The sequence below is a fragment of the Notolepis coatsorum genome (assembly GCF_963971535.1).
Source record: "Notolepis coatsorum genome assembly, chromosome: 19".
Taxonomy (NCBI): domain Eukaryota; kingdom Metazoa; phylum Chordata; class Actinopteri; order Aulopiformes; family Paralepididae; genus Notolepis; species Notolepis coatsorum.
In genome coordinates, this window is record NC_140183.1 from 41,695,595 (window position 1) to 41,719,440 (window position 23,846).

General features: G+C 46.0%; 1 protein-coding gene across 2 annotated transcripts in view; it reads right to left on the bottom strand.

Annotated features, from left to right (window-relative positions):
* Nucleotides 1-3,329: 3,329 nt before the first annotated feature.
* phf1 (PHD finger protein 1) overlaps nucleotides 3,330-23,846 on the bottom strand; it is a 29,635-nt gene continuing 9,118 nt past the window's right edge. Inside the window, exons 5-15 of one of the 2 annotated variants that reach the window (XM_084336325.1) lie at nucleotides 22,770-22,864; nucleotides 22,052-22,200; nucleotides 20,244-20,339; nucleotides 18,081-18,149; nucleotides 17,426-17,549; nucleotides 9,098-9,165; nucleotides 8,074-8,205; nucleotides 7,405-7,483; nucleotides 5,031-5,146; nucleotides 4,353-4,439; nucleotides 3,330-4,062 (exon numbers count right to left, since the gene is read on the bottom strand). In XM_084336325.1, coding sequence (XP_084192451.1) covers nucleotides 3,585-4,062; nucleotides 4,353-4,439; nucleotides 5,031-5,146; nucleotides 7,405-7,483; nucleotides 8,074-8,205; nucleotides 9,098-9,165; nucleotides 17,426-17,549; nucleotides 18,081-18,149; nucleotides 20,244-20,339; nucleotides 22,052-22,200; nucleotides 22,770-22,864 — 1,493 coding nt within the window. In that variant the 3' untranslated portion in view covers nucleotides 3,330-3,584. Of the gene's footprint in view, nucleotides 4,063-4,333; nucleotides 4,440-5,030; nucleotides 5,147-7,404; nucleotides 7,484-8,067; nucleotides 8,206-9,097; nucleotides 9,166-17,425; nucleotides 17,550-18,080; nucleotides 18,150-20,243; nucleotides 20,340-22,051; nucleotides 22,201-22,769; nucleotides 22,865-23,846 lie in introns of both variants that reach the window. The other variant, XM_084336326.1, reaches the window with a different exon arrangement.

Consider the following 23,846-nt stretch of genomic DNA (forward strand, 5'->3'; position numbering starts at 1 on the left):
TTAGCAGGGGTTCCCAAACTTTTCAGGCCGGGACCCAGAAAATATGGCGTCAGAGAGCCGCGGCCCAATGCACATCGTCAGGCTTTTTTTCTTTTTTTTGCCAGTCGACCGATTTTTTAAGCCAAATATCACTTCAATCCTATTAAGTTAGTTCAAGTTAGTTATTCATTTATATGTGCTATTTATGAGAGGGCTAACTTGTTGCAAAATAATAATGATAATAATAATAGCCTCATTAAAATACTATTGTTGCTTCGGTTGTTTTCAGCGTTTTATGTGCATAATCTGTTATTTAGTTTGAAATGTTCGTTGAAATAAGTAGATTTTTCGTTTTTGTTTATTTATTAAGTTAATATAAAACCATATAGTCACATTTTTGAATACAATAGAATAGAATTTTAGAATACAACTAGAAACACTGTCCTGGCCTGCTTCTAAGTTCAGTGACCTAAAAAATAAATAAAAATAAATTGGATTTTTTTATTTTTATTTTTTGAGTCATCTCGCGGCCCTCCCGTGGCTGCTCGCGGCCCACCTTTGGGTCGCGACCCCGACTTTGGGAACCACTGGGTTAAGGGAGCACCCACCTCCTGTTATAATAAACATAGGGGGGTGGTTGTCTCCCCGGTGTGTTGGTAGCAGAGTCGACTCTCAGGTTGAGCCCGGGTCTGACCCCGGCTGCCCGAGAGTATGCCCCCGCATCTTTCATGACGTCTGCCAATTGTGTCAAACTCTTTCTCTGAACCTCGACCCCGCAGGATTAATAAATTGGCGGGGCCAGGGTTCGTGGAGATTGTGACATGGTGCACAGCATACCGGAACACCCTTTCCGCCGGGATGCTGTTATTTTTTTTTGGCTTACGTTTTTATTTTAATTTTTTTCAGCAACATACATAGACAATACATTTCAACATACAAAACTATAAAGACTTATCAACAAGAAATAAAAATAAAACAAATAGACAAAAATGAGAAAAGAAAAAGTGTAGCATGGGTCCTTCGGTCCATTCTATCTATCTATATTTGCATTATTTATTTACATTTTCATTCATTTCCTTGTATCCTTTTCAATCCTCTGTGATGTCGTTCCTTCTTCTCCTATATTCTTCCCACTTTTCCCATTTCGATTCAAACTTCTCCTCTTGCAGGGGATGCTGTTCTTACAGTAAGCCCCTTAGGCGCCTGTCTAGTGCGCAGTGCTCCGGGCACAGGTCGAGTTCTACTCTTGGGACCTGTCGGCCTGGATTGAGGGATCAACCTCCTTGGAGGGTTGTCTCCCCGGCGCGCCGGCTGGCCCCACGTTATTGTGGGGGGGAAGCCTCCTTGGGAGCGCTTCAGAGCGGCGTGCCAAGGGGAGAAGGGCCTTCACGTGGTTTAGGCCCTGTCCGATACGCTGGCGATGTGGGGGGTGGTGTCACCAGTGACCGTCTGGTGGGGTCTCGATGCTACGGCCTCATAGACCTCACCAGGCCCCTTTTTCGGGGGGTCCTAGCCCCGGGGTGGCCTGAGGCTGGGACCTCCTCCGCACTCCGCTGCTACGGCCTTGCCACTGGGTTGGGGTTTTGACTCTGACCCCGCGATGTTGGGGGCTGTGACGGGGTTTTTGCTCACATCCGTTCCCTGGTGGCGTGTGGGATGCGCGTCTGAGTAGTCGCGGGCCCTTCTAAACAAAGGTAAGTCCCACGGTCTGCTCGCCCTGTGCGTTGAGGCGCTAAACCCTCTTCGCACAGTCAGGGTCTGATCTCCCTCCCGTCCCTCGCTAGGGGGGGCCCGGATCCTCCCCGGTTCTGATGGTTGTAGGGGACCTCAGCGGGTGCATCTGTTGGGCTTACGCTCTGCTCAGCTCTTATGTTCCAATAGAGCAAAGCGTAAGCTATAACGAAATATAACGAAGGTTATCTTATAACCCTAGTTATATGAATAATAGCGAGCGCTTTGCTCTGACTCACTGAGGACCCCACGGTCTTCCGTTTCGGCGGTGAAAGACTGGGGAAGGAGCTGTTGTATGGCCATGACCCCGTTTTATAGGAGCGGATGTGGGAGTGGTCAGGCAGGTGGGCAGGTACATGAGGTGAAAGCTTTCATTTTAGGATATGATTAAAGGGACAGTTCCAATAGAGCAAAGCGCTCGCTATTACTCATATAACTAGGGTTATAAGATAACCTTCATTATTAAATTCCTTGCAATGTCGTTGGAAAAGATGCACACCGTAGGGCCTGATTGAATCAAAAACATTTGAATAAAACGAGGTAGCCCAGACTATTAGGAAGCCTGTCACGCTACAGGATAATCTGTGGTGACTATCAGTCCAAAACACCCTGAATCTGAAACCAGCTCTACAGTCGAGGCAAAACATGCCTAGTGTAAACCAGGCTTAAGTCCCTGTGTAAATAAAGATTATGTGCTTTCAAATTTGAAGCCTGCCAACTTCAGAGTTGTTGAATGTAATCAGAGCAGCATAACTGGACCAATATCAAATATTTCTCTACTTTTACTTAAGTAGGATTTTGAATGGAGGATTTTTACTTTTACCAGAGTACTATTTTATCTTGGTATTTCTACTTTTACTTAAGTAAAGGAACTGTGTACTGTACTTCTTCCACCACTGATCGTATGTAATTCTAAGTCATGCATTGCTTAAACTGTCCATTCTGTACAGTTGTGTCATGTGGGGCTGTGTATGTCATGTTTGTCATAAATTAAATGTTTGGTGTAAGGCACGGAGACAATATACATAATATGTAAATAAATATATATGTAAAATATCTGTAGTCATAAAATAATTTTCTAAAACCTTTTTACTTTGGAAAATTTGGTTCAAATAAGATTTCATCGTCTGTGAGGTTCAATTGACCCATCTCAAACCCTGGCCCTCTTTTCTTCATCCTCCAATCACAATCACAACTGTTGCTTCCCTTGTCCAAGGATGGAAGCAACAGTTGTGATTGGAGGATCAAGAAAAGAGGGCAGGGCTTGAGATGGGTCAATTCCTTTTCTCTGCAAGGGTACAAGTGTTGATGGTTGAAATAACAGTAGCCACCTATTGTATTAGTGGTCATGTTACATCGTGGTTTATCTACACGGGGTGTTCTTGTAAGAGCATGTTGTACTTGTTTCCTGTAAGACCATGTTGTACTTGTTTCCTGTAAGACCATGTTGTACTTGTTTCCTGTAAGAGCATGTTGTACTTGTTTCCTGTAAGACCATGTTGTACTTGTTTATTCAACGTTATGGCAGCAGGGACTTCACATACTTTTTCCTCATCACTGTAAGACGTGAGAAATGCGAAGGCATATTCCAAAGGTATACAGTACAAATATAGGAGAAACTCTAGCAAAGAAGGAGACAACGGTAACAAGTGGTGAGATTAAAAATGATGTCGAAATGGAGGTGATGTCATGACAGCAACCTGGATTTGTAACGTGTTTTCTTTTTCTTTTCTTTTCTTTTCTTTTCGCCTGTACTGTACTTCAAGTACCATCATTTACTTTTTTGTAACTATTACAGAGGCAACTGAAAAAACAGTCATTATCTCTCTCTCTCTCTCTCTCTCTTTCTCTCCATCTTTCTCTTTCTCTATCTCTCAGTACACATTTACATTCCCCCACTCTATGAGGTACTGCACCTTGCCGTCTGGTGTGACACGTCTCGCCAAGATCCTCACCGCCTCCCCCCTGCCCCAGCCTCTGGCCGCTGTCCCGTCCCCCCCGACTCCCATCCCCCCGCCACCACCACCGCCTCCTCCTCCTCCTCCTCCTCCCCCACCACCACCAACACCCGCACCTCCTCCTCCTCCTCCGCCCCCTCCACCCCCGCCTCCACCCATGCTGGCCTGGTACGGAGCCAGGTCACGTAGGAGGGGGGACGGGCAGGGCTCCAGCTGCTTCTGGCCAGTCTGGTGTTGGTGCTGGTGGTGTTGCTGCTGCTGATGGTGGTGGTGTTGGTGGTTGTGATGGTGCTGGTGGAGGTGGTGGTGGTGGTGGTGATGGTGGTGGTGGTTGGTGTCGGAATTGAGGGAGTAGGGCAGGCAGGGCGGCGGTACTCTGCAGGTATCCTCCACGCTGTCAGAGAGAGAGAGAGAGAGAGAGAGAGAGAGAGAGAGAGAGAGAGAGAGAGAGAGAGAGAGAGAGAGAGAGAGAGAGAAGAAATTAATATTGGGTCTTATTTTGTTAAGCAATGTACAAACAATCTTGCATGGGGGAACTTAAAACATTTAACAAGGAAAGTATTTTTCTGATGAAATGTAGTATTTATAACTACAGCTACAGTAAGTACTGCTAAATGAAGCCAAAACAATGCATCAGTATTCATGAATGATGTAGTATTCATTACGGCTGTAGGTGATAGAAACCTATTGTAGTGATGCAGGGTCCTGGAGAGCACTGAGTTGCCATTATACGTGGGATGGTACAGAGCAAACATCCTCTTAGGAGGGGACCTGGGGACACAAGATACAAACAAATGAATACCGGATAATACAGTATTACAGTATGTGACAGGAGATTAGGGGTCAAATGTTTCCCATGTATAAAATGTTTCCCATGTTGATATAGTATAAACAAAAATTACAAACATACTGTCTCATAAAGAATAGTTACAGTGCAGAACCTTATGTGAAGTATAATTTAAACAAAAGACAAATATCCCTATGTGCACAGATTCGTACATTACCACTAGCCCTAGAGATTGGCAGTAATCACGCTGTAATCTGTATTCATGTAATCTACATTTAAGTAATAAAATTAAATGTGTTGTAATAATGGAACACTGCAACAGTATTCTTGGTGTCTTGTAAACCCATGGGGGTTGGGCACTTTGTGTGCATGACACAGAAATACAATTATAAATGAATCAATATACACATTTACAGGAAAATATCTAACATACCTAATTAAACATTTCAAAATAACACACAGTATAAAGTAGGATTACTTTGAACAGAAAATCACTTTCAATAAGGCGTGTGTTGGTGTGGTTTCTGTTTTGAATGGACAAGGCCCTTTTATCAACACATAGCCCTCCTCCTCACCCCAAGTTAAGCTCCTCCTCTGACTTCCTGGAGTTGTAAAGGTTGGCGCCTCCCACGTAGCCATGGCAACATGGCAGCAGCTCGATGGGGTTGGCGGGGACTGGAGGTGGACAAGGCTGGGCACAGGAGACACACACTGATCAGCCTGCATCCCCGTGCCAATATAGCATCACAACGGCCAGTCAAAACATTGATGCTCAGTCGTGCAAAACGGATGTTAAATTCTGCACGCAGAATACATCTAGTTTCCTTCATATGTTTTCATATGCCATTTGAATGTAGCAGAATAACCAATGTCATCAAACTATGTATTTAGCTTATTATAATAATTGTTTTAAAATAATGCACACAGACAACACAGACCAACACAGCACAAAACATCACAACAAATGACCATACGTTTAAATAATAATCCCAAAAAAACATTGTATTTTTAGATATTTTTGTTTTGCGTCTTCTTGTACACTGTGTGCACCGCTGTGTTTAGTGTACATTATCAACACACTGCGGCAGGGCCGATGTGACACTCCAACATGATGGATGTGACTAACGCCGCACGGCTCATCAGGCATAGCGGCAGGATGTCCTGCTTAAATGTATCACCTCCGTGACACACATTATGGAGTTGGCTGCTAACTGTGGTACCCCCCTCCCCCCCCACGACTGACGCACAGACTCACTAACTGTAACAAGAGAAAACATCAAAGCAGACATCTATTACTGGATAATGTCATCATCAAGCAGGACATGTCGTCTTACCGTTTTTTTTATTATCTTTTTCCCCCTTCTTTTTCCGTTTTTCTCCCCTCCCAATGTTAGTCCTTATGCCAATTCCCAATCCCCTTCCTGGTCGTTGCGCAGTCTACCCCCTACCGTCGGTCTGGGAGGGCGGAGACTATCACATGCTTCCTCCGACACATGTGTACCCAGCCCACCGCTTCTTTTCACCTGGCAGCGCGGACTCTCACTGGGAGAGTGTAACGTGTGGAAGGTCACACTACCTCTCTCAGATCCTTCCCTTGCTGTGCAGGCACCCCGACCGAACTGTAGGAGTCGCTGTTTACAACGACCAGGACCCACCCTCGCCGGGTTTCCCACCCGCTAACACCGCCAATTGTGTTAGTATGGACGGTCGGCCAAGCCGGAGGCACCACAGCCGGATTCGATCCCACTGTCTCTGTGGTGGTAGGCAGATGCTTAGTCCGCTGCACTACCCGGCCGCCCTGTCGTCTTACAGTTTTAACATTCTTCATCGCTGGACTGTGACATGAGGTTATCATCATCATGCTAACCCATCCGTCTCCCCAACAATCACAGCTAGGGATTGCTCTGTGGCTTCCATTAGGTCCCTGTGCCTTTAAATGGACGTGTTCCGTCAATGCTGCACTGTCAAAGTGCCAGCGCCACCTGGCCAAACTGTAATCGACTGCAAGTGCACTTGGAACGGCTCCCAGGCTACACATATCAGCATACCTTTCCCCATCTCAATCCCTCCCGGTCATAACCAAAGCTGCCGGCCGCACCGCGAGATGGCCAGAGATTGGCGTCAGTCGAGGGGGGGGGGGGTACAATGAGGCGAAGTGGAATGAAGTGGAACCAGAGAGGAGCGCTCCTTTAACCCTTCTGTAGTGTGGTAGTGAAAGGGTTAACCTTCTGTAGTGTGGTTGTGAAAGGGTTAACCATTTGTCGTGGTTAACCTTCTGTAGTGTGGTTGTGAAGGGGTTAACCCTTTGGTACTGTGGTAGTGAAAGGGTTCATGCATATTGTCTGTGGATTATTGTGCATGTGGCTGTGCATGCCGGGCGTGGGAGGAGAACGGCACAATGCATATTCATAGTTAAGAGGAGAATACGGTGCAGAAATAGTAACAGGTGACACGTGACGGATTCGACGTGAGCCCCTTGGAATTGTAGGGTTTGACACACAGAGAACCGGGAGGCGACGCTTTGAACTGTGTGATATTATAATAAAGAATAGATCAGCGTGTTCCGTGTACCGCATTCAAGGTGTGTGTGTGTAGTAGAAAAAAACAAACGTGTTATATTATATATTATATATATATAAAAAACATATACTTTTACCTTTGCGGTGGCAACAGACTGCAAGGCACTAAGCAGGCAGTGTGACCATAGACAGTGGGGGAAAAGTCCGCATTGGGGAGGCACCGTGGCTTTGACGGATACACAGATATACAGGCGGACAGACAGATGGACAGTCTGGGGGCCACAAGATGAACCTTCGTCACAGTATCTGACTGACAGGTCATTTGAACAGCGGCGAGCTGTTTGCCTGGATGTGTAGAAAAATTAATTAAATAAAAGAGGGGGTGATTCGGTGCCCCCCCTGTCTCCCCCCTGGAGACAGAACCACTAACCTGTGTCTCCATGACGCGCCGCTTTGATTTACGGGATTCCGGCACCCCCACTCTCCTCTGGCAAGGCAGTGACAGTGGGCTGAGGTGTGTACAAACACACACACACACACACACACACACACACACACACACACACACACATAAAGACACCAATAAATACACACACAGTAACACCAATAAATAGACACAAACAAACATAGAAGCACACACACACACATAACCAGATACAAAGCGTGCATGACCAAACAAAACACAAATAAACACAGAGAAGACATACAGGCATGTGCAATCACACACACACACACACACACACACACACACACACACACACACACACACACACACACACACACACACACACACACACACCAATAAATACACACACAGTAACACCAATAAATACACACACACACACACACACACACACACACACACACACACACACACACACACACACACACACACACACACACACACACTTCAGTGAGTAGGCAGCAGTGCAGTATAAGCCTACAGAGAGGTTTAAACCACAGTGAGACTCAAACTCATAATCCAAACAGGACATGAATCACAAATTCATACTAATAACTTAGTAATAACGCGCGCACACACACACACACACAAACGCCAAGATAAGGAGTTAAAAAGAGACTTTGTCCTTACTCTGACCTTCTGCGGTGCGTGATGTTAACGGGCGGGTCGGTGATGAGCGGCGACGAATCAGACGTGAGCGGAGGCGGAGCTCGGACCTGCAGCCCGAAGAGACACTTCTTCTTCTTGATCTCTTTCCCGGAGACGAACCTGCGAGGACATCACAAGGGGCGATCAGTGGGGACAGGTGGTGACGAGTCTTAAGAAAGTTGTGATTACATTGTTATTGTACTTAATTAATTGATTGATGAATTGGTGTGTGTATGTGTTGTATTGATACTTATAAAGGACTTAGTATGACAGAAACTATTTCTATATTCAACAACACTTTCAAATGAGTGATTTTATGCAACTGAGTAGCTGAAGAATTCTAACATTTGACATCCACCCTTTTAAACTTTTGATATAAACTCCTCCTAGACTTCTGGCAGATAAGTATAAGTCATTATTTAACCCTTTCACTGCCACACTACAGAAGGTTAACCCTTTACTATCACACTACCGACGGTGTGGCAGTGAAAGGGTTAACCTGCTGTTGTCTGGCAGTGAAAGGGTTAACCTTCTGTGTATTGTCGCAGTGAAAGGGTTAACCGTTTGGTAGTGCAGCAGTGAATAATAAGCTGTATGCAGACTTCTGATAATACTGTCTATTTCTGCCTTTGAAATATTGGGTAAAGACCTTCAGGCAAAACATTTCTCTCCAAATGTATATTTAAGACATGGGAAGCTCACGTCAAATGTCTGGGGCAAGCCGCCATGTGTAGATGATTACTTCAGTGGACTGTGTGTGTTGACTAATTATTTTTCTTTTCTTTTTTTCAGACTTTTTGTGTGAAAGGTTGCCAAGGACACTAATTATCAAAGAAGCGCGTAAAATCCCAGGGAGAATAATTTGCGGTGGCGACTTGGCGACAATAAGTCCCTTTACAAGGTGACAGGTTCACCTGCACGTGAACATTATCCCAGCAGCAGACTACTCATCAAGCCGCTCATGTACTGTATGTCCCTGTGTTGCTTCTTCTCATCAACCGCGACGTCTCACCTGTCTTTGTGGGAGTTCAGAGCGTTGAGCAGATTGTGACAGCGGTCTTGCCTCTGTGTGTCGGAGAGCTGGGGGGGGGGGGGGACAGCGAGGAATAATTATCTACGTTTTAGTTACACCGTAGGTGGCCGTTGGGAGAGACAAAATCTTTAATGCAATGCATTTCTTACGTTTCACTGGCGTGACATTTTTAACATGGACAATTAACGTGTTATGGTTATTATCAAATGATAGTGCTCTGTGATTGATTGATTAATGCAGTGCTTCTCAAACTTTTTCTGTCAGGCCCCCCTTTGGCGGACCAAAATATTTTGGCCCCCCCCCCCCCCCCCCCCTCGCCCCAACAAAATAGTCATGAAATGGGCCATGTTTAAATTTATTGAAATAACACCAATATCGTGACCTTTCAAATTGACAACACCTTCCCTCGCGAGAGCCACCTTGCCTCACTGTGAAACAGCACTGCAGAATGGTCAGCTCCCATCTTCTCACACAGCGCAGAGAACAGGCGCGCTTTCAGGGGTCGGGTTTTGATGAAATTTACCACGTTTATAACTTCTGTCAAAACCTCATTCAGCTCAGGGCTAAGCTGTCTTGACGCTGGCGCCTCTCTGTGAATTTACAGTGCGTCCATTGCGCATTTGGCGAGACCCCCTTGATGAGCGCCTGTAGCCCCCTCCTTTTCCCTGCCATGGCCTGCGCACCGTCAGAGCAAAAGCCCACACAGTTCTCCCATTTCAGTCCATGTTCTGTCAGGTAACTGTCAATAATTTTGAAAAGCTCATCAGCTGTCGCTCTGTTTTTGACATATTTGCAAAACAGCAGATCTTCACTCAGTGACTGGGAATTTACAAAGCAAACATAGGAAATAAGCAAACAGTCTTTATTTGACAAGGCAACACGCATGTCATCCTCAAGGCTCAACTTGGCCCTATATTTTGTTTTCAGAGCTGTCATGGATGAAAAGCCAGGTTCACAGAAATATGTGGTGCTGAATGGTATCAACACCTTAACTGCTGCATCATGAGATACTTGGTACTCAGCACCACACTCTGAAACTAGCTCTCCAGGTGGTATCAGATGAGATTTCAATGAGTTCTTCCAAGAATTTGGATGGAGATGTGTCAGGAAGCTTTGTCTCAATGTTGTCTGTAAAGTTTTTTTTTATCCAGACTTGGTTATCCTTTTCTGTGTTTTATTAAATAATGATTTTCAAATTTTGAGAAATGGTCAAACTTATCCAAATATGGCAACAGATAGCACTTTAGTGATAATTTTCTGTAATAAATTTTTTTTTATTTATTTATTTTTTTAAATCTCAAGGCCCCCCCTGTCATGCCTCTGCGCCCCCCCCCCCCCCCTTTGAGAAACACTGGATTAATGACACATGTCAGGATGTAAAAACATTGGAATTAGCTTTTTAAGAATAGCTTAATATTTACATGCCGTGATGAGTAGCTAATAGGATTTCAGAATTCATACATGTCATTCCTCCATGACAGTACAAAAATATTTGTGAAAATGAGCAACTCTCTCCCAAATCCAACAACTAGAGTGCAAACTTGTGAGGTCATCAAGTAGCAGAAGCAGAAGCAGGTCTATAGACAATGAATTGGGAACGATTGTATATTAGATGACACTGAGACATCCTGGGGAACATCCATAGGTACATTTTCTGTTTCAGAACAGAGAACACTTTAGCCTCTTAAGCCTGGAGCCCTATTTTCTGAAAATCTGGCTAAAATACATACCTAAGTAAATGGAATATTGCTCCACTTCTACAAGGTCCATTTGCATATTCTTGGTATCTAGGTACATCTATGGACCTCAGTGAATGTATTCCCAGTGTCAGAAATATTGTTTCTATTACTAGGCTTGCTTAAATTGTGATGAAACAAAGGAGAATCTGAATTATGATTTTTCTTTGCATATTTGACAGTGAATAACACCATGCTGAAAAACGAAAGGTTATGACTATAACCTAGTTATATGAGTACTGGCTGAGCGTCTCGCTCTTCGCCATACCGAGATATACCGCATCTCCAGTACCTACTGTACTTCATTAATGAAAACAATGCACCCATGCACTTGACCAGGCCCCGCCCCAGTGTCCCCTATAAGACACCGGACATGGTCATACTCGCCCTTCCTCTGGAAAAAGTTTCCATCATAGAAAACCCAACCAAGGGACCTCAGAGGCGCGCTAAGAGCGAGACGCTCAGCCAGTACTCATATAACTAGGTTATAGTCATAACCTTTCGTTATATAGCGTACTGGCCAATCGCGTCTCGCTCTTTGCCATACCGAGATATGGGGCAGAGCAGACGTGTGGCCCGACAAATGTACCCCCTGACGACCCGCAAGCCCTACCACCAGGGGGGAGGGGAGTCCCGTCCACCCGCCCTTCCTAGTGAAGAGGGGGCGGCAGTCAACTCCACCAAAGTGCGAAAAAAGAGGGAACTAGAGACCCCTAAAAACGCACAGCACAGGCGGGACCATGTGTGACACATCACCCCGTGGCACACACCCACACACCCCTGCTAACCCACCGAAGGGCGGGATGCAGGGGAGGCCCCAGACCTCAGAACCGCCTGGGAGACAGAACCCCCAGTCATGTCCATGAGGTAAAACCTAACGAAGGGACCCGGGGAGGACCAAGAGGCCGCAGCACAGATGTCCTCCACCGAGTGGAGTGCGCCCTGACACCCCCAGGGGGGGCCAGTCCAGCCAACGTGTAGCAAAGAGCAATGCCCTCGCACAACCAATGTGACAGGCGCTGTTTGGACAGTGCCTTATCAGCGCGAGAGCCACCGTAACAAACAAAGAGCTGATCGGTAGCCCTGAAGTCCTGAGTCCGACTGAGGTAAACCCCCAAAGCCCAGACGGGACACGACAGGTAAAGGCTCGCCTCTAACTCACCAGCGTGAGGAGGCAGATGAAACGCCTGAACCACAACATCCCTGGAGCAAAAAGAGCTCCGGATATTTCTTGGCACGAAGACTGGATTAGGCCTCAGAGTCGCACCGCTATTGAATAGACAAGCACTCAGGCCGCACCGAGAGAGCACACAGCTCACCCACACGCTTAGCGGAGGTGATGGCCGGCAGGAATGCAGTCTTGAAGACAGCTGTTCCAAAGACGCCTGCTCAAGAGGCTCAAACGGGGCCTCAGACAACCGGCCGAGGACCAGTTGGAGGTCCCAACTCAGAGACAGAGAATGTTCCACCGGCTTAAGACGCCGAGCGCCAAGCAGGAAACGCTTCACAAGAGGGTGGCTGAACAACGTAACGCCCTCAAACCCCACATGACAAGAGGATATAGCCGTGGCATATACCCTCATCGTCGAAGCCGACAGTCTACCCAAAATAGACTGAAGGAAGGAAAGGACAGCGTCCAGAGGGCAGGACACCGGGTCCAAGCCCCCCACTCTAGGAAAATACGCCACCTACCCGCGTAAGCCGTGGTAGAGGACGGAGCGCGCGCGTGCCGGATAGCGTTAACCACAGAATAGCCAAGACGCATCCCCACCAATTCACACTGACAGCAGCCAAGCCTAGAGGCTGCCCCAGAACAGGAAGGCAGAACAGAGTTCCGCGTGCCTGAGAGAGGGCCCGCGGTGACCACGGAACAGGCCACGGCGGGGCCACACAGAGCTGAATCAGGGCCGGGGACCAAACAGCTGAGCCCCGGCCCGGCACGACCAGGACCAAGTCCCGTGCTCCCAACGTACCCGCCCCAACAGCTGAGCTATCAGGTGTAAGGGGGGGGGGGGGGGAAGCGTACAGAATCCCGGACGACCACGGAATCGGTCCCAGACCTGCCCGACTATGTCCGGACGTAATCCCCACTCGTCAGGGTGAGGACCGCCCCGCAACATCACACCTGCACCCACATTCACCCTGCCGGGGATGTGGAGAGCCCTCAGGCTGCGCAGATGGAGAAACACCCATAGCCAGCCGACCGCCGCCCGGTGCAGACGGGGGGAGCGTACTCCTCCCTGTCTGTTGATATACGACGCTGACGTCGTATTGTCCGTCCTGATCAAAACACCGTTTGAGGACCAGAAGGACTGCCTTCAATTCCAACACATTGAATGTAGCGCAGACCGGGCAGCATGGTCTTGCCAGCTGCCCCCTACTGCGTTGGCCCGACGCGTCCCCCCCCAGTGAGGGAGGCGTCGGTGAAGACCGTGACATGTGACAGCCTGCTGCCCATGGGGACCCCGCTGGTGAGGGCCCCAGGCCCTCCCCAGAGGGCGAGGTCCCCCAGTACTGACATGGGAACCTTCCACTTGCCTCTCACTTGCCACTTGCCTCTCACCGGGTTTATTTCCATACTGGAAAACCACCTCTGTATCCTCCTCATGAGGTGAAGAGGAGGCCAAGAGGGACCACGGAATGAGCAGATGCCATCATACCGAGCAGGCGCATCACGGACAGCGCCGTAACCATCCTAGGACGGAACCTCCCGAGCGTGCCAAGAACACCCACTCGCCGCCGCTCCGAGAGGGATGCCCATATAGACCTTGAGCTTAGAATAAGCCTAAGTACTCCACCCGTTGACTGAGAAGAAAATAACTCTACTTCCAGTCTACAGCAAAACCCAGGCTGGTGAGGAATTCCACCACCTGCCAGGTATGAGACCTGACGATCTACCTTGACCGCCAAGGACCAGAACGTCGTCCAGGGCAGAATACACTTCGTAACCCCTGACGATGCAGAGGCCCCAGTGCGGTCTCCACGCACTTGGTGAAGATGCGGGGAGCCAGAGAATAGCCGAACGGCAGCCTCTGGTACTCATACGCTAAACCCTGCAAAGGAAGCATAGGTAAGCCCTAGGATGGAAGATCGGGGATGCGAATACACATCCTACAGGTCTATGGAGGAGAACCAGGCCCCCACCTGACAGCGTTCAACAGGTGGGAGACAATCCAAAATGCTGAACCTTCCATGGGACAGGTCCAGCATGGGTCTGACACCCCCCCTCCCGATTTCTCGGGCACCAGAGAATACCGGGAGGAAACGCCACGCATCGCGTCCTCCTTTGGGACCACAACGATGGCTTGCTTCGCCCACAGAGATTAGATCTCGTTGGCCAGAGCTGTCACTGCTGGTGACCCTGACAATAGGGTCTGTACCAAACCTGAAAACGGGTAGGGGTTGTGTAAACACAAGTCCCCGCCTCAGCGTTCTCTCCATCCACCTCGACATATGGCACTGCTGTAGCCATATGTGATGATAATCCCAAGCGCACCCGCCGCCACTTGGCGCTGGTCCGCCAGAAACCGTAGACAGGCGGCCCGGTCCCACCCGCTGTGCGTAGCCAACCCTGGACCCGCTAACCGCGCGAGCAGAGCGTTCCGTGGAGTCGGGACTTCGGACCCTGACACTACCCACGAGGCAATCGCACCCAAGGTGGGACCCCGACAGAAATGGCCGGTTTGATATGGGAGAAGCTGACATCATACTAGGTGACAAAAGCTCCCCCACTGAACACACCTCCAGCATGGACAGCTGAGGAATTGTTCTACAGCTGGACATGAAAGGTGTGAGGCCCCCACACTGCCTGATAGGGTGGGTTCCTACACACCGTAGTCCTGCAGTGATATTACTACCACCCAAATCACGCACGCCTGCCAGACCACTGCCGGTCTTCCGGGAGTGGGAGGCACTAACGTGATACCCGGCCTGGCGAAGGTCGGGGGAACCCGCACTGTTTGCCTCAAGAGGTATCGAGCCCCCCTGCTGACAACCTTTGTAGTTGACAGACGTAACACCAGGCTCAACCAAACACAGACGCAGAATGTGTGGCGTGGGAGCCGCTTGACAGCACAACATTCTCACGGACAGACCCAGTTTCAGCCATCAACTGGGTGTCAGTTTGGAACCGAGGCTCATATGAAACGCCCACAGACAGTAAAAAGATTTTTTTTTTCAATCCCCCTCAATGATACTGCAGTGGAGCGATGGCGCCCCTAAGCGGATCTGGCCGGTATTGCATGTTTCGAAAATCAAATATGTGGGTAGGTCCTGCAAGTCGATCACGGACGGTAATAGCGTTATTAATATGGAATAAAACAATAACAACTCGCTACGAGTTAACTCGTGGCTCTGGTCCTCAACGGGTGGAATCGAAACACGAGTTAACTCGTGGCTGGTCCCTATAGTGTTAATATAGAGAGATGAAAACAATACAATACGTTATTTCAGTTGATATGAATAGCTAGTTACGTTAATATAGAGAGATGAACGTTATTTCGATTGATATGAATAGCTAGTTATGTTAATATAGAGATGATAAATTAATTAAACGTAAAAAAAAATAAAAATTGAACTAAGAGTGATTCGAACTTGTGGGAAAAAATAAATAACGCACATCCTCCGTTTGTTGGTGCTGAGCCAAACTGTAAAAACATTCGATTTTTGATTGATTCGAACTTGTGACCATAGGCGCCACAGCAAGCTGGCGAACGAGTTGAGTTAAGTGCGTCGATGTTAAAACTGAGTGACGAATGCATAATTTACACTTGTGCCAATTGCGTGTGTTTGTCTAAGTATTATTATTCTAAGTATTATTATTATTATTATCTACCGGCGTGGCGTCAAAACCTGCATTATTATTATTATTAAAACCTGCGTGTGTGAGCGTGTGGGGGCAAAAACAAAATGAACTAAGAGTGATGCGAACTTGTGACCATAGGCGCCACAGCAAGCTGGCGAACGAGTTGAGCTAAGTGCGTCGATGTTAAAACTGAGTGACGAATGCATAATTTACACTTGTGCTAATTGCGTGTGTTTGTCTAAGTATTATTATTCTAAGTATTATTATTATTATTATCTACCGGCGTGGCGTCAAAACCTGCATTATTATTATTATTAAAACCTGCGTGTGTGAGCGTGTGGGGGCAAAAACAAAATGCGCATGCGCGCGCTACCGGCGTAGGGGCGAAACGAGCGTAGATCGCTGGCCAATCAGAGCAACGCGGAAGGAAACGTTTGTTGCCGAAAGGATACACGCGGGAGGGTCATCAAGGAGAAGCCGACTATTCTCAGTCCTTGCCCCACAATGGTGGAATGAACTACCCACCCCAGTTAGAACAGCCGAAACCCGTCCAATCTTTCGCCGTTGACTAAAGACGCACTTCTTCAACCATTATCTGAAATAAAATAAAAAAATAAAAAAAGATATCTAAGCCTAACTAACCTTACTGTCATGCACTTGTCCTAATAAACTAACCTACACTGTAGCACTCAACACTTTTATGAACATTGTTACTCAGCTGACAGAGTTGTGCCCTTCCTGATGACGTCGTACAGAACTTGTAAGTCGCTTTGGATAAAAGCGTCAGCTAAATGACTAAATGTAAATGTAAATAATATACATTATAACTGCTGTTGTGACATGGTTATGATGTTTATACTTGAATACGTTTGAAAAATAAAACGATACTTTTGTCAAACAGTCTGGAGAGATTGATTTATGACGTGATGTCATTTTGGGACCGGTACCGGTCTCGTCTGGCTTAACACTTGATATTTGGAATGGCGATCAGGAATTGGAATAATCTTTTTGGAGAACATCTGATCTGAGGTAAGGAATCTTTTTTAGCAGTCTTGGGATAATCAGAGCTCTTTTCACCTATATATCAGCGTGTCCCATATGTGTGTGTGTGGCTGTGAGTGTGTGTGTGCTCATCAGGAAATAAGAGAATCGATTTTTCAGCCCGTTTCTATAGCGTGCATAAGTACACATATACTATCGATAATCTAGCGTTTATTTGAAAACGATTCATAAATAGGCCGAAAATTTTTTGTTGTTTTTTGTATTCCAGTAAAGCGCGATTCCTGCAGATTTTTTTTTTTAAGTTTAAAAAAACGAGCGTTTTTCAAAATGGTATAAAACGGAAATGAACCGATTAAAAAACAATCCGTTTCGACAATGTTGACTGCAAACAAGTCATTGATAAGCGACGGGCGTATTAGACACATAGCCATAATTTAAGATATAGTTTATGCGTTCGCAAATGTGATCGCTCTCTCATTGAATAGAGCGTTGGCACTCAAGCTCTATTTTTGGCTCCTCCTGCTGGCACGGAAAGTGTTAAGATGCTAAAAAGAAAACAAACATTCTGTGGGTCCACAAAATCAGTGTTTGAGTCTTACCTCTCTGGTTTCTGGCTTTGGGAGAGTATCTCATGTTCACAATATGGATTTAACTGTCTGAGGCCATTTGTATTTGAGTGGTGGTTCCCCTTTAAGTCGCAAAAATTACTTTCAAAGCATTTCACATAATTTCATCATGGCACTTAAGTGAGGGAAATATCAATACCGCGCCCAGGAGCAGCGAGTCCCAATTCTCATTGGTAAATGACAGGATTTCATGGTCAAAATCAAAGTACTTCCTCTTGCAGCAGAGGGAGAGGTGGTAGAGAACCAAATGGGCCAAATCCACCCTGTATTTACAATGGAGACAAGAGGAGAGAAAGACATTAACACTCCCAATAAAATACTACACACTTATAAAAGCCAAAGAGAATTCAAGGACACGGATATAAGAAATCAATATTAAAGCTACAATAAGTACAATTGAAAAAATATTATTTTAAACAGTTTCATTGACCAGTGTAGCAGCAGTGCAGAGATATTACATGCCTAAAGTTTCACAGCGTGGCTCCCCCTTCTAACCAATCAGAGACACTTACATAATTAGTAATAACAGATCAAACTCTTGATCTTTGATATGGTCAAAGAAAAATAAACAGATTGGGGGCTTTAACCCCATTATAGTTCTAATTCTATCAATACAAGGCATCATGGGTTCATATATTTTCATAACCATATACTTATACAGCATTATGGCTCAAAATAATCTAAGTCATTACAATACAAACATCCTTTTAGTGTATTACAGGTGTGTGAGTTGCCATTATTGTTTGGTAATTTTGGTCAAAGTGTGCTGCAACACTGGCACTGTTTAACCTCACCAGCTCATGGGCAGCCTCTGGATGGTTTCTGGTCCATTTGCACATACTGAGCACTGGAACTGATAAAACCTGACACACACACACACACACAGACGACAAATTGTTTTAGTCACAGAGTTGGTATATCTATTCCACCATAATGCGTGACCCTGAACCAGGAGCTCCTATCATAATAACATTGCGTGTGCATTAAGTCTCATTCTATGCATGGTGTTCTCTGAAGGTCAAGAGAGAGATGAGGAAGTGGTGTTAGAGCCCCAGTGACGGCAGCACCCGCTTGCTATTCCGACTGTGAATACAACCTCCCTTCCTCTTCCCTCCATCACCTGCTCAGTAGATGTTGTACATCCTCATCCATCACGCTCAACATAGGGGCCCCCCAGGGCTGTGTTCTGAGCCCCCTCCTCTACTCCCTGTACACACATGACTGCGTAGCACAGCGGAACAACAACACCATCATCAAATTTGCTGATGACACAGTAGTGGTGGGCCTGATCTCTGCCAACGACGAAAGGGCCTACCTGGAAGAGGTAGAGAACCTGTCACAGTGGTGTCAGGAGAACTGCCTCTCCCTGAACGTCAGCAAAACAAAAGAGATGATTGTGGACTTCAGGAGGACGGGGGTCAAGGACTACAGCCCCCTCAGCATCGACGGGGCACCAGTTGAGAGAGTGAACAGTTTCAAGTACCTCGGAGCCCACATATCCGAGGACTTGACATGGACCACACACATTGACAGTGTTGTGAAGAAGGCACGACAACGCCTCTACTTCCTCAGGCGCCTAAGGAAGTTCCAAGTCAGTCAGAAGATCCTTAGGAACTTCTACTCATGTACAATAGAGAGCATCCTGACCGGCAACATCACCTCCTGGTTTGGGAATAGCACTGCACAAGACCGTAGCAGACTACAAAGAGTGACACGTTCAGCCGAACGCACAATTAGAGGGGGGCTTCCCACCCTCCAGAACATTTACAACAAGCGGTGCAAGGGGAAGGCTAAGAGAATTATTAAGGACTCGAGCCACCCGAACAACTGCCTCTTTGAACTGCTGCCGTCAGGCAAGCGATACCGGAGTCTTATGGCGAGCACAGAAAGACTCAGAAGGAGCTTCTATCCCCAGGCCATCAGGCTGCTAAACGAACAATAATCGCTAAACGAACAATAATCACTATGCAACAACCATCAAATGCACACAGCACACACACCCACACGCACACACACACTCACTCAAACAAACAACACACTGCAGCACCCACTCTCCACACTTTAGATCACACAAACACACTTACACTTTATATTTATTGATAAAGGATTTGCACTACAACTCGTACACCTACTGTGAATTGTACCTAAACTGCACCTTGTCCATTTATGCCTTGCACTATATAGTATTGTATATTAGTACACTGCACAGTATTGTATATTGTATGGTAACTACGTCTACGAACATTGTACATATGTCTAAACTGAACACTGTGACCTCTTTTTTTCTTCTAATTTTTACTATGTTTTTATTTCATACTTATCTTGTCATGCACAGTCTCTGGAGCGCAACAGTAAGAAGCATTTTGTACAAAAGTATTCTGTACTTCTGTATGACAACTATTAAAGAAACTTGAAACATCAAACGCCACCACCTGAGTGTCAATCTAAATCTAATCCCCCCCCCCCCCACGCGCGCAGCAACCGAGCCGTAATACCGCCAGTGTCAAGATGGACATAAAGGCCAGCCGGCTAACACAGATGGTTAACGACAATTAAAACTTAACGGATGGCTACATTTTATTAGACGCATGTGACGCCGGCGATCAAACAGGCGCTGCGATCGGCAGTTTTGCATAAGCATATCTTGCTTCATCTCTGCTCTATGATTATTAAAGAATAAATTAATAAAATTGCTTGCAATAGTCACCATGTAAGACACTCTGACCTACCGGTCGCCATATAACAGTGGTTTGGTCACCATGCAGTAGTAACACACTCTGACCTACCGGTCGCCATATAACAGTGGTTTGGTCACCATGCAGTAGTAACACACTCTGACCTAACGGTCGCCATATAACAGTGGTTTGGTCACCATGCAGTAGTAACACACTCTGACCTACCGGTCGCCATATAACAGTGGTTTGGTCACCATGCAGTAGTAACACACTCTGACCTACCGGTCGCCATATAACAGTGGTTTGGTCAGGCACTGTGTGCAGGCTTCATGGAACCACTGGCCACAACTCCCACACTGCAACATCTTCAGGTTCCACCTGTGGTTGACGTATGAGGAACCCGGAGAGAGAGAGAGAGAGAGAGAGAGAGAGAGAGAGAGAGAGAGAGAGAGAGAGAGAGAGAGAGAGAGAGAGAGAGAGAGAGAGAGAGAACAAGAGAAAGGCAGACAAAGGAAAACGAGAGAGAGAGAATGTGAGAGAGCAAAAGAGAGTGCGATAGAGAGAAAAAGCGATAGAGAGAGAGAGAGAGAGAGAGAGAGAGAGAGAGAGAGAGAGAGAGCACTTGAATGGCTGATACAGATGATCAGATCCTCAAAGATTTAGCTATTTTCCAAGCAAAGGTCTTTATTTTTTTTATTTATCCTTTATTTATCCAGGAATGTCCCATTGAGATACAAGATCTCTTCTTCCAGGGAGTCCTGACCAACACGGCACACAACAAGTTTCAACATAAAACAGGGCATTAAACAAAAAACATACAATTCAAATATAAATACAGAAGGTCATTTGTGCAGTGGCAAGGAGCATAATCACATCAACAATAGCATCAGGTAAAACAGTTACATGTTTCATGAAGGGCTAATCGTAGCATACCTTTAAAAGCATTTACAGTAGGAAGTGCCTCTAGACAAAGTTTTACTTGCAGCGTATTTCATAAAAAGGCAGCATAGTGGGAGAATGCAGCTTTACCAAGCTCTGACTGCATCAAAGGAACATTTAAAAGCATCCCATTTGCTGCTCGTCTGGTATTAAAAAAGCAAGTATAAAAGGACAGAAGTCTGGAGATATATAAGGGCAGCTTACCTACAGTAGCAATGACTTATTGCTAGGTATGACTAGGTATGCTAGGTATGACTTAGATAGCTAACAGCTTCAATAGTATCCAAGCAAAGGTCTTTAGATAGTTAACAAATTCAATAGTATTTCATAATGACATAATATTTTGTCAGAGAGGGTGTGATTCTTTCAAATATGTAGCAAAAGTGTATCATTAAATGAATCTTGGGAGAGGACTGATGGAAGACTGCAATTAGCTGTGTAAAGTACATTTATGGCAGTGAAGTCTACAGGTGCAAGCTGAATCTGTCTGAATGAAACACGTATGTACAGCAGTTCTACATAAAACATGCATATTCCAAAATATCAATGATATCAAGGAGACATTCTGGTGCATGACTAAGTCCAAAGGGTATATGTTGAAACTTAAACTGTATGCCATGCTGCTAACACATTACATTAGATTCAAATGTATTGTCATCATACAGCACAAATACAGTACAACGAAGAGGTTGGCATTTAACAGTAAAGTGCAATATACAGTGTGATTAAATGTAAACAAGTGATTAATGGAATATATATATATATATATGAAGCTACTGAGTAATATGCTAATAATACTGATGTATGTACAGTATTATTATGGACACTAATAAGAGTAGGTATGGGATATATTCATATATAGTATACAGTGTGTATAAGCCTATATATATATAGACAGGAATATATGCGGGAATATGAACAGGAATGTTTGCAGATATAGATAAATATATATATGGAAATCCAACAAGTACTGAATGATATGTATAGACTACTGTCCACTGTATCTATTGAATGTCTTGCACTGTCCTGTGAGGTCCTGTTGTCCTCATACATGTGAGTGTGAAACTATCCAAGTTGTCTCTGCACCAAACTTCACCAAGAGACTAATGTCATCGTGCCTGATTTACAGAAATGGCGACTTTGTCACTCACTCTCCAGGTCCGGCACAGTAACAGTAACACTGCTGCTGATTGGTCAGATGCTGCGGGTCCCAGTCTAAAGACGACAGCTGATAGGGCAGCCGGAGTTTCATGAACTGCATGAGCCGGGCAAAGCGTCCTCGCTTGAGGGCCCCGCCCCTCTGGAGCACAATTGGAACAAAAAGCAAATTAGTCAGTGACCCCCCCTCTGATGGCTGTCATGTCAGAGCCCGTCGGAAGACAGATTGCATTAGGAGGGAAACGGTCCAAAAAAAAGAAGAAGAAGGAATTCATCTCATTTCATTGTAGGTCAACCGTGCGAGATAGCGTCTAAGGAAGAAAGGAAGTCTAGACGATGAGATAGGGACGTTGACCGATGGACAATTAAACAGGCCTGGTTTCTCATGTCACGTCTACAGAATTGGAGCACAGATGATTGATTGACTTTAAATAGACTTTTCTCCATTCTGCTTTTTTTTCAGAACCATAAATATTGATCTGCGCATGATTTCTCAGAGACAATGTAGAAGCACCCCGATACTGAAGTCAATACTGAACGAATTAAGAGCGCTTTGCTCTCGGATGAATCCCCTCCCTATAGACGGCAACCGGAGTGGCAGTGAATTCTCACATATTTGAATGGATTTTCCCCCCGTATTCACGCCGGAATATCCCCCCCCCCCCCCCCCCCAAGGTGTGAAAGATGGAGAGAGATTAGCACAGGGCTGACCTTGGTCGCAACTGCAAAGACACACTGCCGACATATCCAGGAATCGCTGTCGGCTTCCGGTTCAATGGCAGGTGTGTGGCACTCCGGGTGATAACCTGTTACGAGGAATGAGGAGATGGAAGAGTTTCATTCACACGGTGAGAACAGACAGTTGACCGCGACAATAAGAGTCACGGCCACTTCCGTGTGGAGCACTCTTCCAGTGCAGCACGCAATCCATAGATATAATACAATTTGCATTTTAAAAGGATGTGTCATGGTTTTGCTTTATTTCACCTTTCTGTGGGGGACAGCTGTCTATTTTTGCTTTATTTCACCTTTCTGTGAGGGATAGCTGTCAATCCCTGGTCCCTGTGGTTGATTGCCTCATGGGTCGGCAGGTGTGTGGGCTTGATTGCACCTGATCCAGTGCAGCTGTGCCTATGGCCATGCCTTGAGTCTATTTAAGTTTGGATCTCGCAGTGTCAACTGCTAATTCATTTCCTAGTGTTGGCTGGTCTTTTGGTCACGCTCATTATATTGAAGTTTAGTCTGATCTCTGATTCAAATGTAGCACCCTGAATATGTGGCTATTATTCAGAAGTGCTGACTTGCCTTTTATCTCCCCTTTGTGCACAAAGACATATTAACTAGTTTCCATTGATATTCCCTCGAACAATGACGCGGGTTTCTCCTTCTCTCACTGGCTGGAATATGGATTATAAACAGTGAACTGAATCATATTCTTTCCACCCAGTGCTTCCTGTGGGGCTAGTTGGCGGTACCAGCAGGGGGCGGTGGTGGCAGGCGGAGCGCACGAGAGAGACACAGCAGGAGAAGCAAGTCAACGGGAACGGAAGTGAGGCGAGCCAGCCTCTTCGACATTGGACTTGGATCTGGTCGGTCGTGTCTTGACAGAGCCCCGTTGTGGACCACACGGGTGAACGTATTGAACTTGAGTATATTACGGGTTATACTAGAAATATAAGCGTAGTAGCGTGTTGCATGTCCCCACTGAACAACCCTAGTGATACTACGAGTTATCCTAGAAGACAAGCGGTATAGCCAAGTGTTGGCTTATGTTAAAGATATTCCCTC